The sequence below is a fragment of the Halichoeres trimaculatus genome, unplaced genomic scaffold (assembly GCF_033239565.1).
Source record: "Halichoeres trimaculatus isolate MK-OKI-2021-1 unplaced genomic scaffold, fHalTri1.1 fHalTri1_scaffold_23, whole genome shotgun sequence".
Classification (NCBI taxonomy): Eukaryota; Metazoa; Chordata; class Actinopteri; order Labriformes; family Labridae; genus Halichoeres; species Halichoeres trimaculatus.
The window spans coordinates 23,640,248-23,656,155 of NW_027437201.1; the positions used below are offsets into that span (position 1 = coordinate 23,640,248).

At 45.8% G+C, this 15,908-nt stretch overlaps 2 protein-coding genes across 4 annotated transcripts; one reads left to right on the forward strand and one right to left on the reverse strand.

Moving 5' to 3' along the window:
* Nucleotides 1-687: 687 nt before the first annotated feature.
* Nucleotides 688-5,860, forward strand: acta2 (actin alpha 2, smooth muscle). Of its 2 annotated transcripts, XR_012597481.1 has the most exons (10): nucleotides 688-768; nucleotides 2,836-3,018; nucleotides 3,701-3,829; nucleotides 3,912-4,022; nucleotides 4,103-4,187; nucleotides 4,316-4,477; nucleotides 4,571-4,762; nucleotides 4,836-5,017; nucleotides 5,097-5,358; nucleotides 5,415-5,860. XR_012597481.1 is itself a non-coding variant. In XM_074662691.1 (9 exons), the coding sequence occupies exons 2-9, from the start codon at nucleotides 2,890-2,892 to the stop codon at nucleotides 5,238-5,240; spliced, it is 1,134 nt and encodes a 377-aa protein (XP_074518792.1). In that variant the 5' UTR covers nucleotides 688-768; nucleotides 2,836-2,889; the 3' UTR covers nucleotides 5,241-5,860. The 2 variants fall into 2 exon arrangements, 1 of the variants encoding a protein (XP_074518792.1); XM_074662691.1 differs by having other exon boundaries at nucleotides 5,097-5,860.
* A 101-nt stretch (nucleotides 5,861-5,961) lies between these two features.
* Nucleotides 5,962-15,906, reverse strand: stambpl1 (STAM binding protein-like 1). 2 transcript variants are annotated; one of them, XR_012597480.1, is made up of 13 exons: nucleotides 15,767-15,906; nucleotides 13,510-13,657; nucleotides 12,908-13,125; nucleotides 12,678-12,753; nucleotides 10,670-10,765; nucleotides 10,327-10,542; nucleotides 10,087-10,237; nucleotides 9,885-10,009; nucleotides 9,498-9,635; nucleotides 7,026-7,138; nucleotides 6,820-6,919; nucleotides 6,483-6,708; nucleotides 5,962-6,427 (listed from the first exon to the last, which is right to left on the reverse strand). XR_012597480.1 is itself a non-coding variant. In XM_074662689.1 (12 exons), the coding sequence occupies exons 2-12, from the start codon at nucleotides 13,537-13,539 to the stop codon at nucleotides 6,652-6,654; spliced, it is 1,320 nt and encodes a 439-aa protein (XP_074518790.1). In that variant the 5' UTR covers nucleotides 13,540-13,657; nucleotides 15,767-15,906; the 3' UTR covers nucleotides 5,962-6,651. The 2 variants fall into 2 exon arrangements, 1 of the variants encoding a protein (XP_074518790.1); XM_074662689.1 differs by having other exon boundaries at nucleotides 5,962-6,708.
* Nucleotides 15,907-15,908: the final 2 nt, after the last annotated feature.

Consider the following 15,908-nt stretch of genomic DNA (forward strand, 5'->3'; position numbering starts at 1 on the left):
GCTGCTGACAGTCAACACAGCCGCACGTCATCAGGCTCTCTGATCCAGGGGGGTCAGAACTGGACCATGAGGATCAGAACTGGACCTTCTACAGCCACAAAAGATAAATTAACGAACCCATTAAGGCTCTCCTCAGCTCAGCGGCCTAACCTCAGCCTGAAGTGGTCTGCAGGTAACCCCTCACACCTGCTGCTCACCTGAAACGGTCCAATCAGAATGAAGCAGCAGAGAGGGACTCAGTCTGCTCTCAGGGTTCAACCCCAGGATCAGAACCAGGTTCTGACTCTGTCCTCTTACACACACACTTTTAAAGGTCTCTGAATGTGGATCAGTTTTAGGGAGCTGGACTGAGAACTCTGAGGGTCCAGGTCTCTGATGGAGTCTCTGATGTTAGCGGGTCAGGGGTCAGAGGAGTCCGTCTGTCTGACCCTCCTCGGACTCACGGGGGTCTTTAAATCAAACTGGGCCGGTCCCAGTGAGCCCAGTTCAGACGCTCGCAGGAATGCAGTGAATGATGGGAGAAAAGTCAGCCGCAGAGAGGCCGTCTGATTGGCTGCTCCCCTCAGGGCCTGCCCTATAAGGACTCAAGACAGGGAGAGGAGGAGGAGGAGGAGGGGAGGAGGGGGGAGAGAGGGAGGAGGCCCAGCCTTGTTTGGGATGGAGGGATGGATGGAGGAGGTGGAGGGTTGATAAACTCCCTCTCCGCAGGTCGGACGCTCACTTCTGTCCTGCCCCCCCTCACGTCCCAGCAGGCCCTGCACCTCCACGGTAAGATCACCTCCTCCTCCATCACCTCCTCTGTCTCTCCTCTTCACCTCCTATCTTTGTTGCAAATGAGAAAAACTTTTGAAAGTGGCTCACTTTGCTCCTCCTGACTCCTCTCTGCTCCCTATTTACCTCCTCTGTGCTCCCTTCTGACTCCTCTTTCTGCTCCTGAACCATCTCACCTCCTGTTTCACACCCTCCACATCCTCCTCTTCTCTTCCCTCTTTTTCTCTCCTCTTTTTTGTAAAGTTGTGTCAGAAACATCTCTCCCCCACACCTCCTCCTTAACCTCCTCTTTTACATTCTCTGCTCCTCCATATCCAGTCTTTATCTCCTCCATCACCCACCTTTCACCTCCTTCATGCTTCTTTCCTTTTCCTAAACCTCATCCTCTCACTTGTTTCTCTGCTCCTCCTCCTCCTTCACCTCCTCTCCTGACAGCTCCTGACCTCTTCTTCACCTCCTCTCTGTTTCTTTCTCCTTTCACCTCCTCGCTCTGTTCCTCCTGCTGGGTTTGGTCTCAGACTCTGGTCGTAGTTTTCCTCTCAGTCAGTGAGCTCCAGTTTGTTTCTGCTCTCACTGAGGACTGATGGGAGTCTGATCTGGTCTCTGATCTGGTTTCTGATGTGGTCTCTGATCTGGTCTCTGATGGACTTGCTGACGGGTCAGACTCTGAGGAGGTGAGGGTTGGAGCTGTTGAGGTGTGTTTGGTTTCGCTGAGTCAGAGATTTTGTCGCCTGATGTGAAACTTTTCTGCCCTGAGTGCGGACTGGCAGGTTCAGAGCCAACACCTTCATCCTCCTCATCCTCTCTAAGACTCTACGGAAGCCCAGAGGAGCATTTTGATGTGACAGTCAAAGGTTAAGAAAGGAAAGTCACAGTCAGTTTTACTAAAGGGTCAAAGTTCACTCTCAGGCTGAATTAATTAAAACATTTAACGTCCTTCAGCAGCGCTCGTCTGATTTTGACACCTGACGTCACAATTAATTTGATCTAATTTGATTTCATGTTTCAGACATTTAGTTCCTGCTAAAGATTATATCAGCCTGCTGTTTGTCATTTGACCAGCAGGGGTCGCATCAACATCAGACATCAGAAAACAGAAGGCGCTTTACACATTCAAGATAATCTGCGGTGAATTAAACTGTCAGGAATTATTCCATTTATAAAATAAAAAATAACTAAAAAAAAGTCATGTCTTAGATATTTACACATCGACAAACATTAATCTGTGTGTTTTTGTGTGTGTGGGGGGGATAAACTCACTTTAATATCACTTATTTTAGATAAACACAGAGTTCATGTCTCACAGCCGCCCTCTGCTGCTCAGGAGGACTGTTTGACCCACAGCCTCTGAAAACTCCTCAGCACCAAGGATGGAGTCATACGCCGCTGAAAGTAGTCCCTGTGTTCATCCTCTGCATCCTGAGTTTCCTCATTTATCAACAGACAGAGCTGCAGCAGGAGTCCATCCTGCAGGGAGCAGGGAGCAGGGAGCAGGGAGCAGGGAGCAGGGAGCAGGGAGCAGGGAGACCATCCTGCAGACCAGACTGAGGGCAGAGTTAACCCTCGCTCTGCTGTGGGCCCGTCCGGCTCCTGCTGGCAGCCAAATCAGATAAATATTTGATTCCTAAATTTAATGTCTAAATATGGTCTAAAGGCATCTGAGGGAGGGGGGGGAGTGATGGGGGAGAGGGCGAGCGAGGCTGGATGAGCAGAGGGAGAGAGAGCATACCAAACGCAGTCCGGACTCTGCTCCATGCCCTAATTAGGAAGTTTTCCCAGAGTGCTTTGTTGTTCATTCAGAGCTGGACGGTCGTGTGCTGAAGGGGGAGAAGGGGAGGATGGGGGAGGAGGGGGAGGGAGGTGATGTCACGTGACAACCTCACAACTCCAAGTTTGGTGATTTGGTCGTTTTGAGGAGAGTTCAGTGAGACACACACTCACACACACACACACACACAGTAAGTTGCTGCTGGAGGATCCTTAATTTCCTCTTTAAAACATTCAGTGACAGACGCTCACCTCTTTGCTCACCTGATCACCTGTTTACCTTTCTTTCTCTGCCAGTGTGACTCGCTGTCGTAGTGTCGTCGTTGCTCGCCCACAGCGCCCCCTGCAGTCATGTGTGATGATGAGGAGAGCACCGCTCTGGTCTGTGACAACGGATCCGGTCTGTGTAAAGCCGGGTTTGCTGGAGACGACGCCCCCAGAGCTGTCTTCCCCTCCATTGTGGGCCGGCCCAGGCACCAGGTGACAGCTGATTGGTCCCCTTACAGAGACATGCTAATGCTAATGCTAATCAATGATTTTTGAATTAAAAAGGAGTGAAATGATCCTGAGCCAATCAACTGTGGAATTAACCTGTCTGTCTCTGCCTGTCTTTCTCTGTCTGTCTCTCTGTCTGTCTGTCTCTGCCTGTCTCTCTGCCTGTCTGTCTCTGCCTATCTCTCTCTCTGCCTGTCCGTCTCTGCCTGTCCGTCTCTCTGCCTGACTGTCTCTGCCTGTCTGTCTCTTCCTGTATGTCTCTGCCTGTCTGTCTCTGCCTGTCTGTGTCTCTTCCTGTCTGTCTCTCTGCCTGTCTGTCTCTGTCTGTCTATCTCTGCCTGTCTGTGTCTCTTCCTGTCTGTCTCTGCCTGTCTGTCTCTGTCTGTCTGTGTCTCTTCCTGTCTGTCTCTGCCTGTCTGTGTCTCTTCCTGTGTGTGTCTCTTCCTGTCTGTCTCTCTGCCTGTCTGTCTATGTCGGTCTGTGTCTCTGTCTGTCTGTCTATGTCTGTCTGTCTCTCTGCCTGTCTGTCTCTGTCTGCCCCTCTGCCTGTCTGTCTCTGCCTGTCTGTCTCTGCCTGTCTGTGTCTCTGCCTGTCTGTCTCTTCCTGTCTGTGTCTCTGCCTGTCTGTGTCTCTGCCTGCCTGTGTCTCTGCCTGTCTGTCTCTCAGGGGGTGATGGTGGGAATGGGGCAGAAGGACAGCTACGTTGGCGACGAGGCTCAGAGTAAGAGAGGAATCCTGACCCTGAAGTATCCCATCGAACACGGCATCATCACCAACTGGGACGACATGGAGAAGGTCTCTGTCCCTCTCTGTCCTTCTCTCTGATTGGCTGTTATTAGTGTCTCTGATCGTGTCTGTCTGCTCTCTGATTGGTCAGATCTGGCACCACTCGTTCTACAACGAGCTGCGAGTGGCTCCAGAGGAACATCCCACCCTGCTGACGGAGGCGCCGCTCAACCCCAAAGCTAACCGCGAGAAGATGACACAGGTACCACACACACGATGACACACACAACACACACAGTCGCAGAGGAGACTATCACACTAACTGTGTGTGTGTGTGTTTAGATCATGTTCGAGACCTTTAACGTTCCCGCCATGTACGTGGCAATCCAGGCGGTCCTCTCACTGTACGCCTCTGGACGAACCACAGGTTGGGCCACACTCCCCTCCTCTTCCTTCATCCTGATCATCGACCAATCAGGAGTCAGCAGGAGAAACTGTCATGTGGATCATCGTCAGGTGACCTCTGATGTAACCAGACTTCCTGTCTGTGCGCAGGTATCGTCCTGGACTCTGGTGATGGCGTCACCCACAACGTCCCCATCTACGAGGGTTACGCTCTTCCTCACGCCATCATGAGGTTGGACCTGGCGGGTCGTGACCTCACAGACTACCTCATGAAGATCCTGACAGAGCGCGGCTACAGCTTTGTCACCACAGGTAAGGCTCCGCCCACACCATCACGCCACAGGTAGCCGGATGTTTCTGACCGTGAGTGTGTCTCACTCTGTGTGTGTGTGTGTGTGTGTGCAGCGGAGAGGGAAATCGTGCGGGACATCAAAGAGAAGCTGTGTTACGTCGCTCTGGACTTTGAGAACGAGATGGGGACGGCGGCGACCTCGTCCTCGCTGGAGAAGAGCTACGAGCTCCCTGACGGACAGGTCATCACCATCGGCAACGAGAGGTTCCGCTGCCCTGAGACGCTCTTCCAGCCCTCCTTCATCGGTCTGTACACCTGTCTGCCTGCTCACCTGTCTGTCCGACGTGTCCGTGTCCTCACCTGTCTGTGCGTCCTCAGGTATGGAGTCAGCTGGGATCCATGAGACCACCTACAACAGCATCATGAAGTGTGACATCGACATCCGTAAGGACCTGTACGCCAACAACGTGCTGTCAGGAGGAACCACCATGTACCCGGGCATCGCCGACCGCATGCAGAAGGAGATCACGGCTCTGGCCCCGAGCACCATGAAGATCAAGGTGAGAGGGATGATGTCACAGGTGAGTTTTTCAGCGCCGTCTGCTTCTCAAACTCACCTGCTGCTCTGTGCTCCTGCAGATCATCGCCCCTCCTGAGAGGAAGTACTCGGTGTGGATCGGCGGCTCCATCCTGGCCTCCCTCTCCACCTTCCAGCAGATGTGGATCAGCAAGCAGGAGTACGACGAGGCCGGGCCCTCCATCGTCCACCGCAAGTGCTTCTAGAAGGTCGTCCTCCAGCAGCCCCTCCCCCCTCGCCGTCCGCCCCAGCGTTGTCTTAATGTAGCCTCACTGAGCACCAGCTAACAGGCCCCAGATCAGCTGCACAGGTGAACACAGACAGGTGAACACAGACAGGTGAACACACACAGGTGAACACAGACAGGTGAGCACAGACAGGTGAACACAGACAGATGAACTCGTGCCTGATCAGATTTTTTTAAATGTTAAGAAATAAATTTTAAAAAAGATTAAAATCATCCTCCACTCACTGAAAACTGTGAATTCGTCCTCCATTGTCTCCACCTATGCCCCGCCCCCTCCCTGTCCTCCACCTAAGCCCCGCCCCCTCCTGTCCTCCATGCTGGTTCTGTTTCCGGTCTAAAGTGTGTTTGTATTTTTGATGAATAAAGCCTGAATGTTTCCCGCTGGTGTTATCTTCCATGGTCGGGGAGCTGTGATGATGTCACACCATGCATGATGATGTCACAAAAGGTGTAGTCTGCAGTAGAAACATGTAAAGAGGTGGAGCAGGTGTGTGTGTGATGTGATGAGAACATGGAAGAGACAGACGATGGCCCCAGGAAGACAATAAAGAGCTGTCATACCACAGACGGGTCTGCGTCTTATCTTCAGACCGGTTTGGACTCAGCAGAGTCCGGATCAGACGTCACGTGAAACAGAAAAACTCTCAGACGGTTTCCAGCAGCAGGAGCTCATTTATTACCAAAAAGTGTCACAGTTCAAAAACAGCAGAAAACACAACTTTAGCAAAACACACACACACTGTCTCTCTCTCTCCTTAACACACACACACACACACACTCACACACATGAGCCCTGAACACTAAAAGGTGCTGGTGCACAGACCGGGTGGTCCATCTTCAGGGTGAACAGGCAGCAGAGCAGAGAGACGATAGAGACGTCAAAGAAAACTTTAAACCAAAGAAGAAGAAGGAGGAGGAGGAGGAGAAGTTTGGTTCACAGAGAGCATCTGGATCCACACAGACCACCTCAGCCTTCACTTCTCTGCCAGGACTCCAGGGGGCAGCACTGAGCAGGTTTAAAGCAGACTAGTGTTTATGCTGTAGGTGTTTAAAGAAGGCACTCTGTCACCTTAACAACCACTGTGATCCTCATCAAACACAGCACACCCTCACCTCTGATCCACCTCTGATCCACCTCTGATCCACCTCTGATCCACCTCTGATCCACCTCTGATCCACCTCTGATCCACCTCTGGTTCACCAAAACCACCAAAATATAAAACTACACAAAAACAAAGATCCTACAAATCCACAAACTCTGGAAACACTGAAACACTTCCTTCAAAAAGTTCCTCATACACACACACATGTTCACAGCTTCAAGTGACAAAAAGCCCAGCAGCTAACAGACGGACAGCGCCTCCTGTCTGTCACCTGAGGTCCAACAGGCTGATTTTAGCGTCTCTCACCACCACGTGTTTACACACCTGAGAGAGTGAGACAGAGAGACAGAGAGTGTAAGAGATGAAAGGTGTTTTTTTTTTCCACGAGGACTGAAACCAGAAACAGGAAGTGTGTGAAAAAGGAAACAGGCTCACGGTGAACAGAGGAGGCTCCTTGGAGTGAGGGTGGAAACCTTTCAGTCTGCAGCCAGAAACCTCCGACATCCCTGGGCCGGTTAACCTGAACACGCCCGTACTGAGGGTAGAGACACGGAGAAGTTACTGCCTGAGCATCTTCTCAATATTTGTGATATTATCTGTATATGTGTGTGTGTGCGTGTGAGTGTGTGTGTTGGACCCACTCGTTGTGTTTGGGCGCGCAGACGATGGCGATGGCCTCAGGCAGCATCAGCTGGTAGGAGCAGTGAGTGTGGAGGTCGACGCTGGAGAGGAAAGCCGTCTGAGTGGGATGAGTCTGAGCACGGAAAATAAAAATTCATCAATGCAAATTTTAATCGTTGACACGTCGTGTTATTGTTTTTATTGTGGTTGTCACATGGTGAAATCAAACACCAGGGGGTAATACTCATTTGTAACTTCAGTTCACAGCATGAGGTGCTGTGTTATTAAATACTTTTATGGGAAAAGATCACTAAGTTCATACGTGAGGAATATTGATGAGGAGAAATCTCCACTCCCAGAGAGCGCTGTGCGCTGACCGAGGCTCTGCATCTCCGGCTTGGACAGCCTGACAGCTCCTGGAGTTTAGCGTCTGATAACGTGATTTAGAGAGTCTCCTTCACTCTCTGTTACTGACAGTTTTTCAGGATCTGAGTCACAAACTAGAGTCAAAACTCCCCGAACTTTAGAAAAGAGAGGACATTTATCATAAATTTGAGTATGTGTAACAAAAAAATTCGCATCCACAAACAAAAGTGCTTCAGGAGTTGTGTAGTTGAAGAATTTTTTTTTGCATACTTGAAGATATTTTTTCTGCAAATACATTTCAACAGTTACAGGTCTTCAGATTTATGATCTGCAAGTGCACAATTTACTATTACCGTCTTTTACCATCTTTAAATGTCTTTTATCTCTACCTTATTTTGTTTTGTTTGTTTTTCTTTACCTTCTTTTACTCCTTTTCGTTAATTTATTAATACTATTATGTGTTTTTATTATTTTTTTTATTCATTTATTTTTATTTAATTTTTTTTATTTAATTGCGTTTCCTATTCTTGCTGATCTTGTGTTTTTTTTTTTATGTCTGGTCTCATGGTCTCTTTTTTTAGACTGCATGGTTCTTGTATTGTCTGGGTTTCTATCAAGCACTATAAATTATGGAAAGGACCTTTTCACCCCATGTCCTTCTACACTGTTAGTCTTATTTTAAACTGTGCTTTTTGTTTTTATTTTTATTTTTTTATTTTTTTATTGTGCTCATTGTTTGTTTGTTTGTTTGTGTTTTATTTGTGCTAAATGCTTGTAAAGCACTTTGTAAACTTTGTTTCAAAAAGTGCCATACAAATAATAAAATAATTGTTATTATTATAATTAAATCCACCGTGCTCAAATTTCAATTCCTGTGCGCTCTCACTTTTGCTCCCCTTTGTCTGAGATTTTGGGTGCAAAACAAATCTGAAGTCTCAGTAAAATATACTCATAAATTTGCGTATGTGTAACAAAAAAATTTGCATCCACAAATAAAAGTGCTCAGACAAAAGTGAGAGTGCGCAGGAATTGAAATTTGAGCACTCGCAGCAGTGGATTTGTGCACTTGCAGATCATAAATCTGAAGACCTGTAACTGTTGAATTGTATTTGCAGAAAAAAAAAATCTAAACGTGTTGTCATGGAGAGCTGGGAGAGAGTCAGACGGGATCATACAGAGAGCAAAGCCCCGATAAACAAATAAACATTAGAAAACAAGAACAAAGTCACTGATAAGCGTCTGTCCAACACTGAACAACAACTTCATTTCACTGTTACCTGCTTCATTCATTTAGAGATTTATTTAATTTTTTTTTGTACTTATATTTTTTTATGTCATCATGAATAAAATAAAGACAAACAAACAAACAGACATGACACAGGGCTGACCAATCAGAGGAGAGAACCTAACTCTGGGTAAATGCAGTGAAAATGAAACACACAGGTTGAATTTTAAAGGTCTGCACATTTTAAAGGCCAAATTAGGTTGAAACACAAAATAATCATAATTAATCGACTAATCGAAAAAATAATCGATGGAGTAGTCGACTTTAAAAATAATTGTTAGTTGCAGCCCTATTGGACTAAAGGAGTAAACAGTGTTGTTTAATTTATGAGAGCGATCGTTTTGGCATTTATTTGGGAAAAATTATGGTTTTGAAATAATTGAACAACAGAAAAGTAATCGTTAAACTAATCGTCGAATTAATCGTCAGATTAGTCGATTAATCGGTAAAATAATCGCCAGATTAATCGTTTTAAAAATAATCGTTTACCTCCAGCCCTACTGTTTCATGTGTGTGTGTGTGTGTGTGTGCTCTTGGATTTATCCCGATGTGAGGACTGTTTGGTGACGGCTCGTTAAACCTCAGGTGTGTCAGTGTTTATTCAGACGTGTCGGGTTAACATGATTCAAAGAGCAGGTAAACACACCTGACACACTCTTCTACAGTGTGAACACACACGTTACACACAGGTTGAAAGATGCTAAAGATCAGAGATGATCTGGTTCAGGAGTTTCATTTTTTCCTGACAAACAGAGACAGACTGTGACTGTTTAACGTGCGCACAGAGACAGTTTGCTGTGTGTGTGTGTGTGTGAAGTGTGTGTTTCCTGTGAGCTCGTACATGAATCCAGCCGAGTGTCAGCAGGTTCTGCTGGTCCTGGAAACTGAACAACTCCTCCACGTTCTCCATGTCACAGAAATCTGGACCCGCCGACTGTTTGGGGACGACGACGTGAGTCAACACGAACTCATTGTGCGTCTGAGACATCAGCAGCGCCAGGACAGAGACAGAGACAGAGACAGAGACAGAGACAGAGACAGAGACAGAGACAGAGACAGAGACAGAGGTTATATCTCAGACGGAGCAGAGCATCAGTCTTCTTCTTCTTCTTCTTCTTCTTCTTCTTCTTCTCAGTGACCTGATCTGACCCCTCGATCATCACAGACACATAAAAACCACCAAACCGGGACGACTGAACACCCGACAAAACCACTGCGCGTCACTCACCAGTCGTCCACAGAGGACGCCGCACGTCTCGATCCCTCGCGTTGTGTTGGAGTCGGCCAGCAGGAGGAAACGATACGTCAGATCTCTGGGGATCACCACCCTCCTCAGACCCTCCACCCTCTGAGCTACACACACACACACACACAGGTGAGGTAAAGCACACACACACAGCTCTCAGGTGTATCAGCTACAGTGAACTCACTGTGTACGCCTGCCAGGCTAGCAGCTGCTTGGCTGATCGGCGCCGCCGGTCTGTTCCTGTTAGGATCCGCCCCCTGGGATCGTAGGTTGTTTCTCATTGGCTGCTTGGTCAGACAGGAGCCGTCCGTCACCTCAGGCACTTTGGTGTCCACCTGAGAGACACAACACACACACAGGCGTTAAAAACAGCTGATCTGCTCAGACGCTCAGGATGAAACACATTCAGGTTTCCAGTAGTCACCCTTGGCTCCGCCTCCTCTCCTCTCTTATTGGCCAGTTCCTGACGCCTCAGCTGGTCCTCAAAGTACCGAAACTGTTCAGACTCAATCTGCATCCGCCTCAGAGCGGCAACTCGCTGCTTTTCCTCCTCCAGCAGCAGGACACGCCTCCTGTCCTCGTCCAATAGGGAGAGCTGCTGCAGCTGCTGGCCACACCCATCGACCACCACCACCTGGCTCTGAGGAGGAAGAGGTCACATGATCATCCCGCTTCATGGCCTCAGTGTTAGGGTTAGGATTAACTAGAAAGCAGCGTTTTCACCATACACCTGTCTCCAACCATGACACACACACACACACACTGACCTGGGATCTGAGGTACTCGCTGTGTTCCCTGCTGTATTTTTCCTGAAGACGTTTCCTCAGCTCATCTTTACGAGGAAACGCCACTTCCTGAAGTTTCTTGCAGAGACAAAAACAAAAAGCAGACATTAACTGACCACTGACAATGTAATACAGACCATAATTAGCTTAAAACTACTTTATACCACCAAATGCTAACTTGCATTAGCTTAAATTACCATAAATTGCCAAAAACTAGCTTAAACTAGCTAAATTAACTATACCTTATACCACATAAACTACTGCTGGGACAGCAGATCTGCAGTTCGTGTGAGCATTAAGGCTTATTTAGAGACAGACTCCTCCATAGACCTGTTCACTGACTGTCTGACCTAAAGCTAACACTGTTGAACAAGCTCAAACTAGCAAAAACTGCCAAAAACTAGCTTTAAATATCTTAAACTACATTTTTTTAATTGCCCTCAGGATAGATAAAATATCTATCTATCTATCTATCTATCTATCTATCTATCTATCTATCTATCTATCTATCTATCTATCTATCTATCTATCTATCTATCTACTTATCCTGCCATATGCTTCCATAGACCAGTTCCAACTACCATACATAGCTATAACCCAGCTTTTACTAGCTTAAACTATCATAAACTGCCAATAAAACTTGCTAACCCTAGCTAAAACTAGCATATACTGCCATAACCAAGCTCAAACTAGCTTAAACCATCATAATCTGTCATAAAGTAGCTTAACTGCCAATAATTAGCTTCAACTGAAATAAACTGCCAAAAACTAGCTTAAACTAGCTAAATATACCATACACTGCCATAACCCAGCTCAAACTAGCTTAATCTATTTCATCCTGCCAGTATCCAGCCTAATCTGCCATGAATTAGCTAAAACTAAAAAAAAACTGCCAAAAACTAGGTTAAACTAGCTTCAAAAAACATCAACTGCTTTGGAAACAGGTTTGGAGACACACGTCTCTATAGACCTGTTCACCGACTGTCTGACCTAAAGCTAAGGTCCTATAATAAGCTCAAACTACCATAGACTGCCAAAAAATAGCTTAAACTACTATAACCTTCTTGAATTTCCCTCGAGATAAAAAAGTATCCATCTATCTATCTATCTATCTATCTATCTATCTATCTATCTATCTATCTATCTATCTATCTATCTATCTATCAATCAATCTATCTATCTATCTATCTATCTATCTATCTATCTATCTATCTATCTATCTATCTATCTATCAATCAATCTATCTATCTATCTATCAATCAATCTATCTATCAATCAATCTATCTATCTATCTATCTATCTATCAATCTATCTATCTATCTATCTATCTATCTATCTATCTATCTATCTATCTATCTATCTATCTATCTATCTATCTATCTATCTATCTACCTATCCATCTATCTATCTATCTAAACTGTCATATACACAAGCTCAAACTACCATACGTAGCTATAACCCAGCTCAAACTAGCTGAAACCATTATAAACTGCCATAAATTAGCTTAAACTGTTATAAACAGCTAATAAAACTTGCTCACACTAGCTTAAACTAGCTAAAACTTCCATACACTGCCATAACCCAGCTAAAATTAGCTTAAGCTAACATAACCAGCCATGAACCAGCCTAAACTGCCATGAATTAGCTGAAACTACCATAAACTGCCAAAAAACAGCTTAAACTAGCTTAAAATACCATAAATTACCTTAAAAAGGGTAAACTATTGATGGGACAGTGGACCTGCTGTCAATGTGAGCCAGACTCACCTGGTGTTTGGTGTTTGAGGTTTATTTAGAGACAGACTCTATAGACCTGTTTCTGACCCTCTGACCTAAAGCTAACACCCTATGAACATTTTATAGAAGTGGTTAGCTGATAAAGCTGTTAGCCTGTTGATAATCTGAGTGTCCGAGATGTGTGTGTGTGTGTGTGTGTTTGATCGTCAGGGAGATGAAAGCTGTATGTGGTTTGAGTATCTTCTGATCGTCACCTTCATGATGAGCTGCTTCTCAGGAATGCTGCACTGCTGGTAGTCTCTGTGAGCGGGCAGCTTCTCCACAAACAGACTGCTCTCACACACACACACACACACACACACACACACACACACACACACACACACACACACACACACACACACGCACACACACACACACACAGAGTTACAGCCTGCTTGTGTTAAACAGTTCAGTAAAGGTCTGTCTCATCAAGATGTCTCACGTGATGAACTTGGTGTAAAGCACGTAGGCGTTCTCCAGGCTGCCCTCCTCCAGGTAAACCGCCGCCATGCGCTCCATCTCCACGCCGGAGCGGAAGTACCGCCTCGGCTCGATGTCTTCATTGATCTCCACGCTGCATCCCATCTTCCCCAGCGCCCGCACACGCTCCGCTGCCGTCAGAGAGACGTCAGTGTAATCAGGCTCTGCTGCCAGCTTCTTCTGCAACACACACACACACACACACACAAAGGTCAGAGCTGGACTCAAACATCTGACAGCTGAGCTGCAGTGTGTTCACACAGGAAGCTGAGATTTACGGCCCTGCTGAGAGCCTGAATGCAGCGTTTGTTGAGGGGGATGAAACGTCCTCTGTCTGTGAACGCTTCACATTCAGGACGACGAGTCGAGACAGACGACGAGATTCATCCTCCATCCATCAGCAGCTCCTCTCAGACCAAACAATCCCTTCAAACTTTAAACTGGATCAAACAGGGCTTTTATTTTGAAGGGCCCACACTCTGTTTATTGACAGCAGCAGGTGTTATCACACACACACACACACACAAAAACACACACACAAAAACACACACACTGTACACTCACCAGCGTATTTATGCTGAAGCCCTGCTCCATGTTGTGAAAGTGTGTGTAAATATGTGTGTGTTGGTGTGTGTGTGTGTGAGTTTGTGTGTCACAGGCTGTGCTCAGCCCACGGTCGGCTCGTCCGTCTGTCTCCTCCCATGATGCTTCACTGTGAGACAAAAACAAAAACAAGTCGTCAGCGATGACAAACAGGTGTTTTATTTTGACATGCTCCTTTAACAGTCTGAACAGTTAGCATTCAGGCTAAAGCTATCTCATCCTCGTCCTTGAGTTTGGTCTGCTGTTACCATGACAACGGGTAACCGTCGATGAGTCGTCCACTTTAACAATGAAACAAAGAGACGACCTCCCACTCCTCAAAGTTTCACAGCGACTGAACGCAGCAGATGGAGAGAGCGCGCAGCGAACGGCGCTGATTCACGCCGTCGTCAGCGCCGTCTGCTACAACCAGCCTGGAGGAGGTCACCATGGCAACAGGTGCATCACAGAGAGCTGCTGTGATAAAGTTAGACGCTGAGATGAATCATCTGATTATTATCAAAGAGTGTTTGGTCACAGGTGTTTGACTCTCCAAGATTTAAACTGAGACTCAAACTGAGATTTAGCAGGGACCAGGTTTAGTCCCAGTCCTGCTCAGACCAAAGAGGTTCAGAGGGTCAGACCTCTACATGTGACTACAGCTGTAAACTGATGGTTTATATCAGGGGTCTGCAAATTTACTTCCATAAGAACCATTTACCCTCAGCTCACCTGGATTAAAGTCAACCAGGAGCCACAAAATCTACTTAATCTTCACGATAAAGACAAAACAATGATTGAAATTCTAAACTAAAAAAAGGTAAGTAATTTTACCACAAAGCTTTCGTGTTTATAAAATTGTACATGTAATGTCTTATTCTTTTTGTTTGTGATAAATTTGTAAAAATATTTTTTAAAAAAGAGAAAAAAATGTAATGTCAAAAAAAATGCAAAATTTATGAAATTTCAATTAGTTGTAAAATTTTTCAATTATTTGGAAATTTTAAAATTTGCAAAACTTTCATTAAATTAAATTAAAAAAAATATGGAAAAAATTTGAACCATTTGCCAAAATGTAATGATTTCCAAAAAAAGTTTTTAAAATTTTAATTTCAAAAATTACCTTAACTTTATAAAAAAAATACAAAATTTTAACAATTTGCTAAGTTAGAAAAAAGAATTAAAATAATTTAAAAATGGCACAGAAATTAAAAAAATTTAAAAAATTGCAAAATCTTCCAAAAAAATTGGTATTTTTTATTTATTTCAAACAATGTCAAAAATTAAAATGCATTAAGTTTCCAAAAAGTGCTAAAAATTTGCAAAAATTTCCCCCAAATTTTTATAGCTTTATTGCAAGAGGTGATGCTTTTTTAGTTTAAAAAAATATTAACGCATGATTTTATTTAGTGTCAGTGTCTGTAATGATCAATACCCTCTGGAAGAAATATAAAATTGTTTTTTTTTAAAACAATATTTTTCAAAAGCTGCGAGGAGCCACTGCAAAGGAGTCAAAGAGCCGCATGAGGGTCCAGGGCCACAGGTTGAAGACCCCTGGTTTATATAAAAACACAAGCTGAGGTTTTCCCTCGGCTGTGAGGACTCTCAGGTGTCACCTGAGATCAGCTGGTTGTAGTTACAGGTGTTGCAGGTGTGTTCAGGTGCTGTCACTCAGACATCCTGCTCCACTACATTCCCTCTGCTGAGCCGACCTTTGACCTCCATCACCTGAATCTACAGGAAACACCCTGCAGCCTGACAGGCCGAGAGCAGGGCAAAGAGCAGCCTGGGGAGGGGGGTCATTTTCACCTGAGGACACGAGGAATCTACCTGTTCTTCATCACCATCATCTTCATCACCACCACCCCTCAGAGCTGGTTGAGCTGGATGTTGGATGAAGTGATTGTTTGGATGTTTTTAATCAGCTGATGAAGAATGAACCCTGAGCTGAGGCTGTCAGGATCACTGCTCACTGTTAACAATCAGAGCCTGACTCCGTGACTCCTCAATGAATGAATGAATGAATGAATGAATGAATATAAAACCTCTGTTGTTCCCTCTGTACTCAGCGTGAGTAGAACAGGTGACACCTGTGTGGCTTCAGGTGAGCAGGAAATCAGCGCGCGCTCACTCAGCTCTACCTGCTCGTCGTGAACGCAGCACGGATGATTGACAGCCGGTCTGAGGACAGAGGGGGGACAGGGAGCAGGAGGAGGAGGACAGGACGGACTTTATTTACCGGTCTGGTGTCGCTCTGATGTCCACAGTCGGTCCGCATCACCGCGTCACGTGCTCCAGGAGAACGGGGTTGGGAAGCGAACCCGGATCAACACCTGTCGGTCCACTCTGACACTAGTCCTGGTCCCGGTCCTGGCCCTGGT

Excerpts from the sequence above, each read along its gene's own strand:
- stambpl1 (XM_074662689.1), bottom strand. The coding sequence starts at position 13,539 with ATGGAGCAGGGCTTCAGCATAAATACGCTG. Across the intron at positions 10,238-10,326 it reads GAGAGGAGGCGGAGCCAAGG|GTGGACACCAAAGTGCCTGA; the intron begins GTGACTACTGGA and ends TGTGTCTCTCAG. Across the intron at positions 6,920-7,025 it reads TGCGCGCCCAAACACAACGA|TACGGGCGTGTTCAGGTTAA; the intron begins GTGGGTCCAACA and ends CTCTACCCTCAG.
- acta2 (XM_074662691.1), top strand. The coding sequence starts at position 2,890 with ATGTGTGATGATGAGGAGAGCACCGCTCTGGTCTGTGACAACGGATCC. Across the intron at positions 4,023-4,102 it reads ACCGCGAGAAGATGACACAG|ATCATGTTCGAGACCTTTAA; the intron begins GTACCACACACA and ends GTGTGTGTTTAG. Across the intron at positions 4,763-4,835 it reads CTTCCAGCCCTCCTTCATCG|GTATGGAGTCAGCTGGGATC; the intron begins GTCTGTACACCT and ends GTGCGTCCTCAG.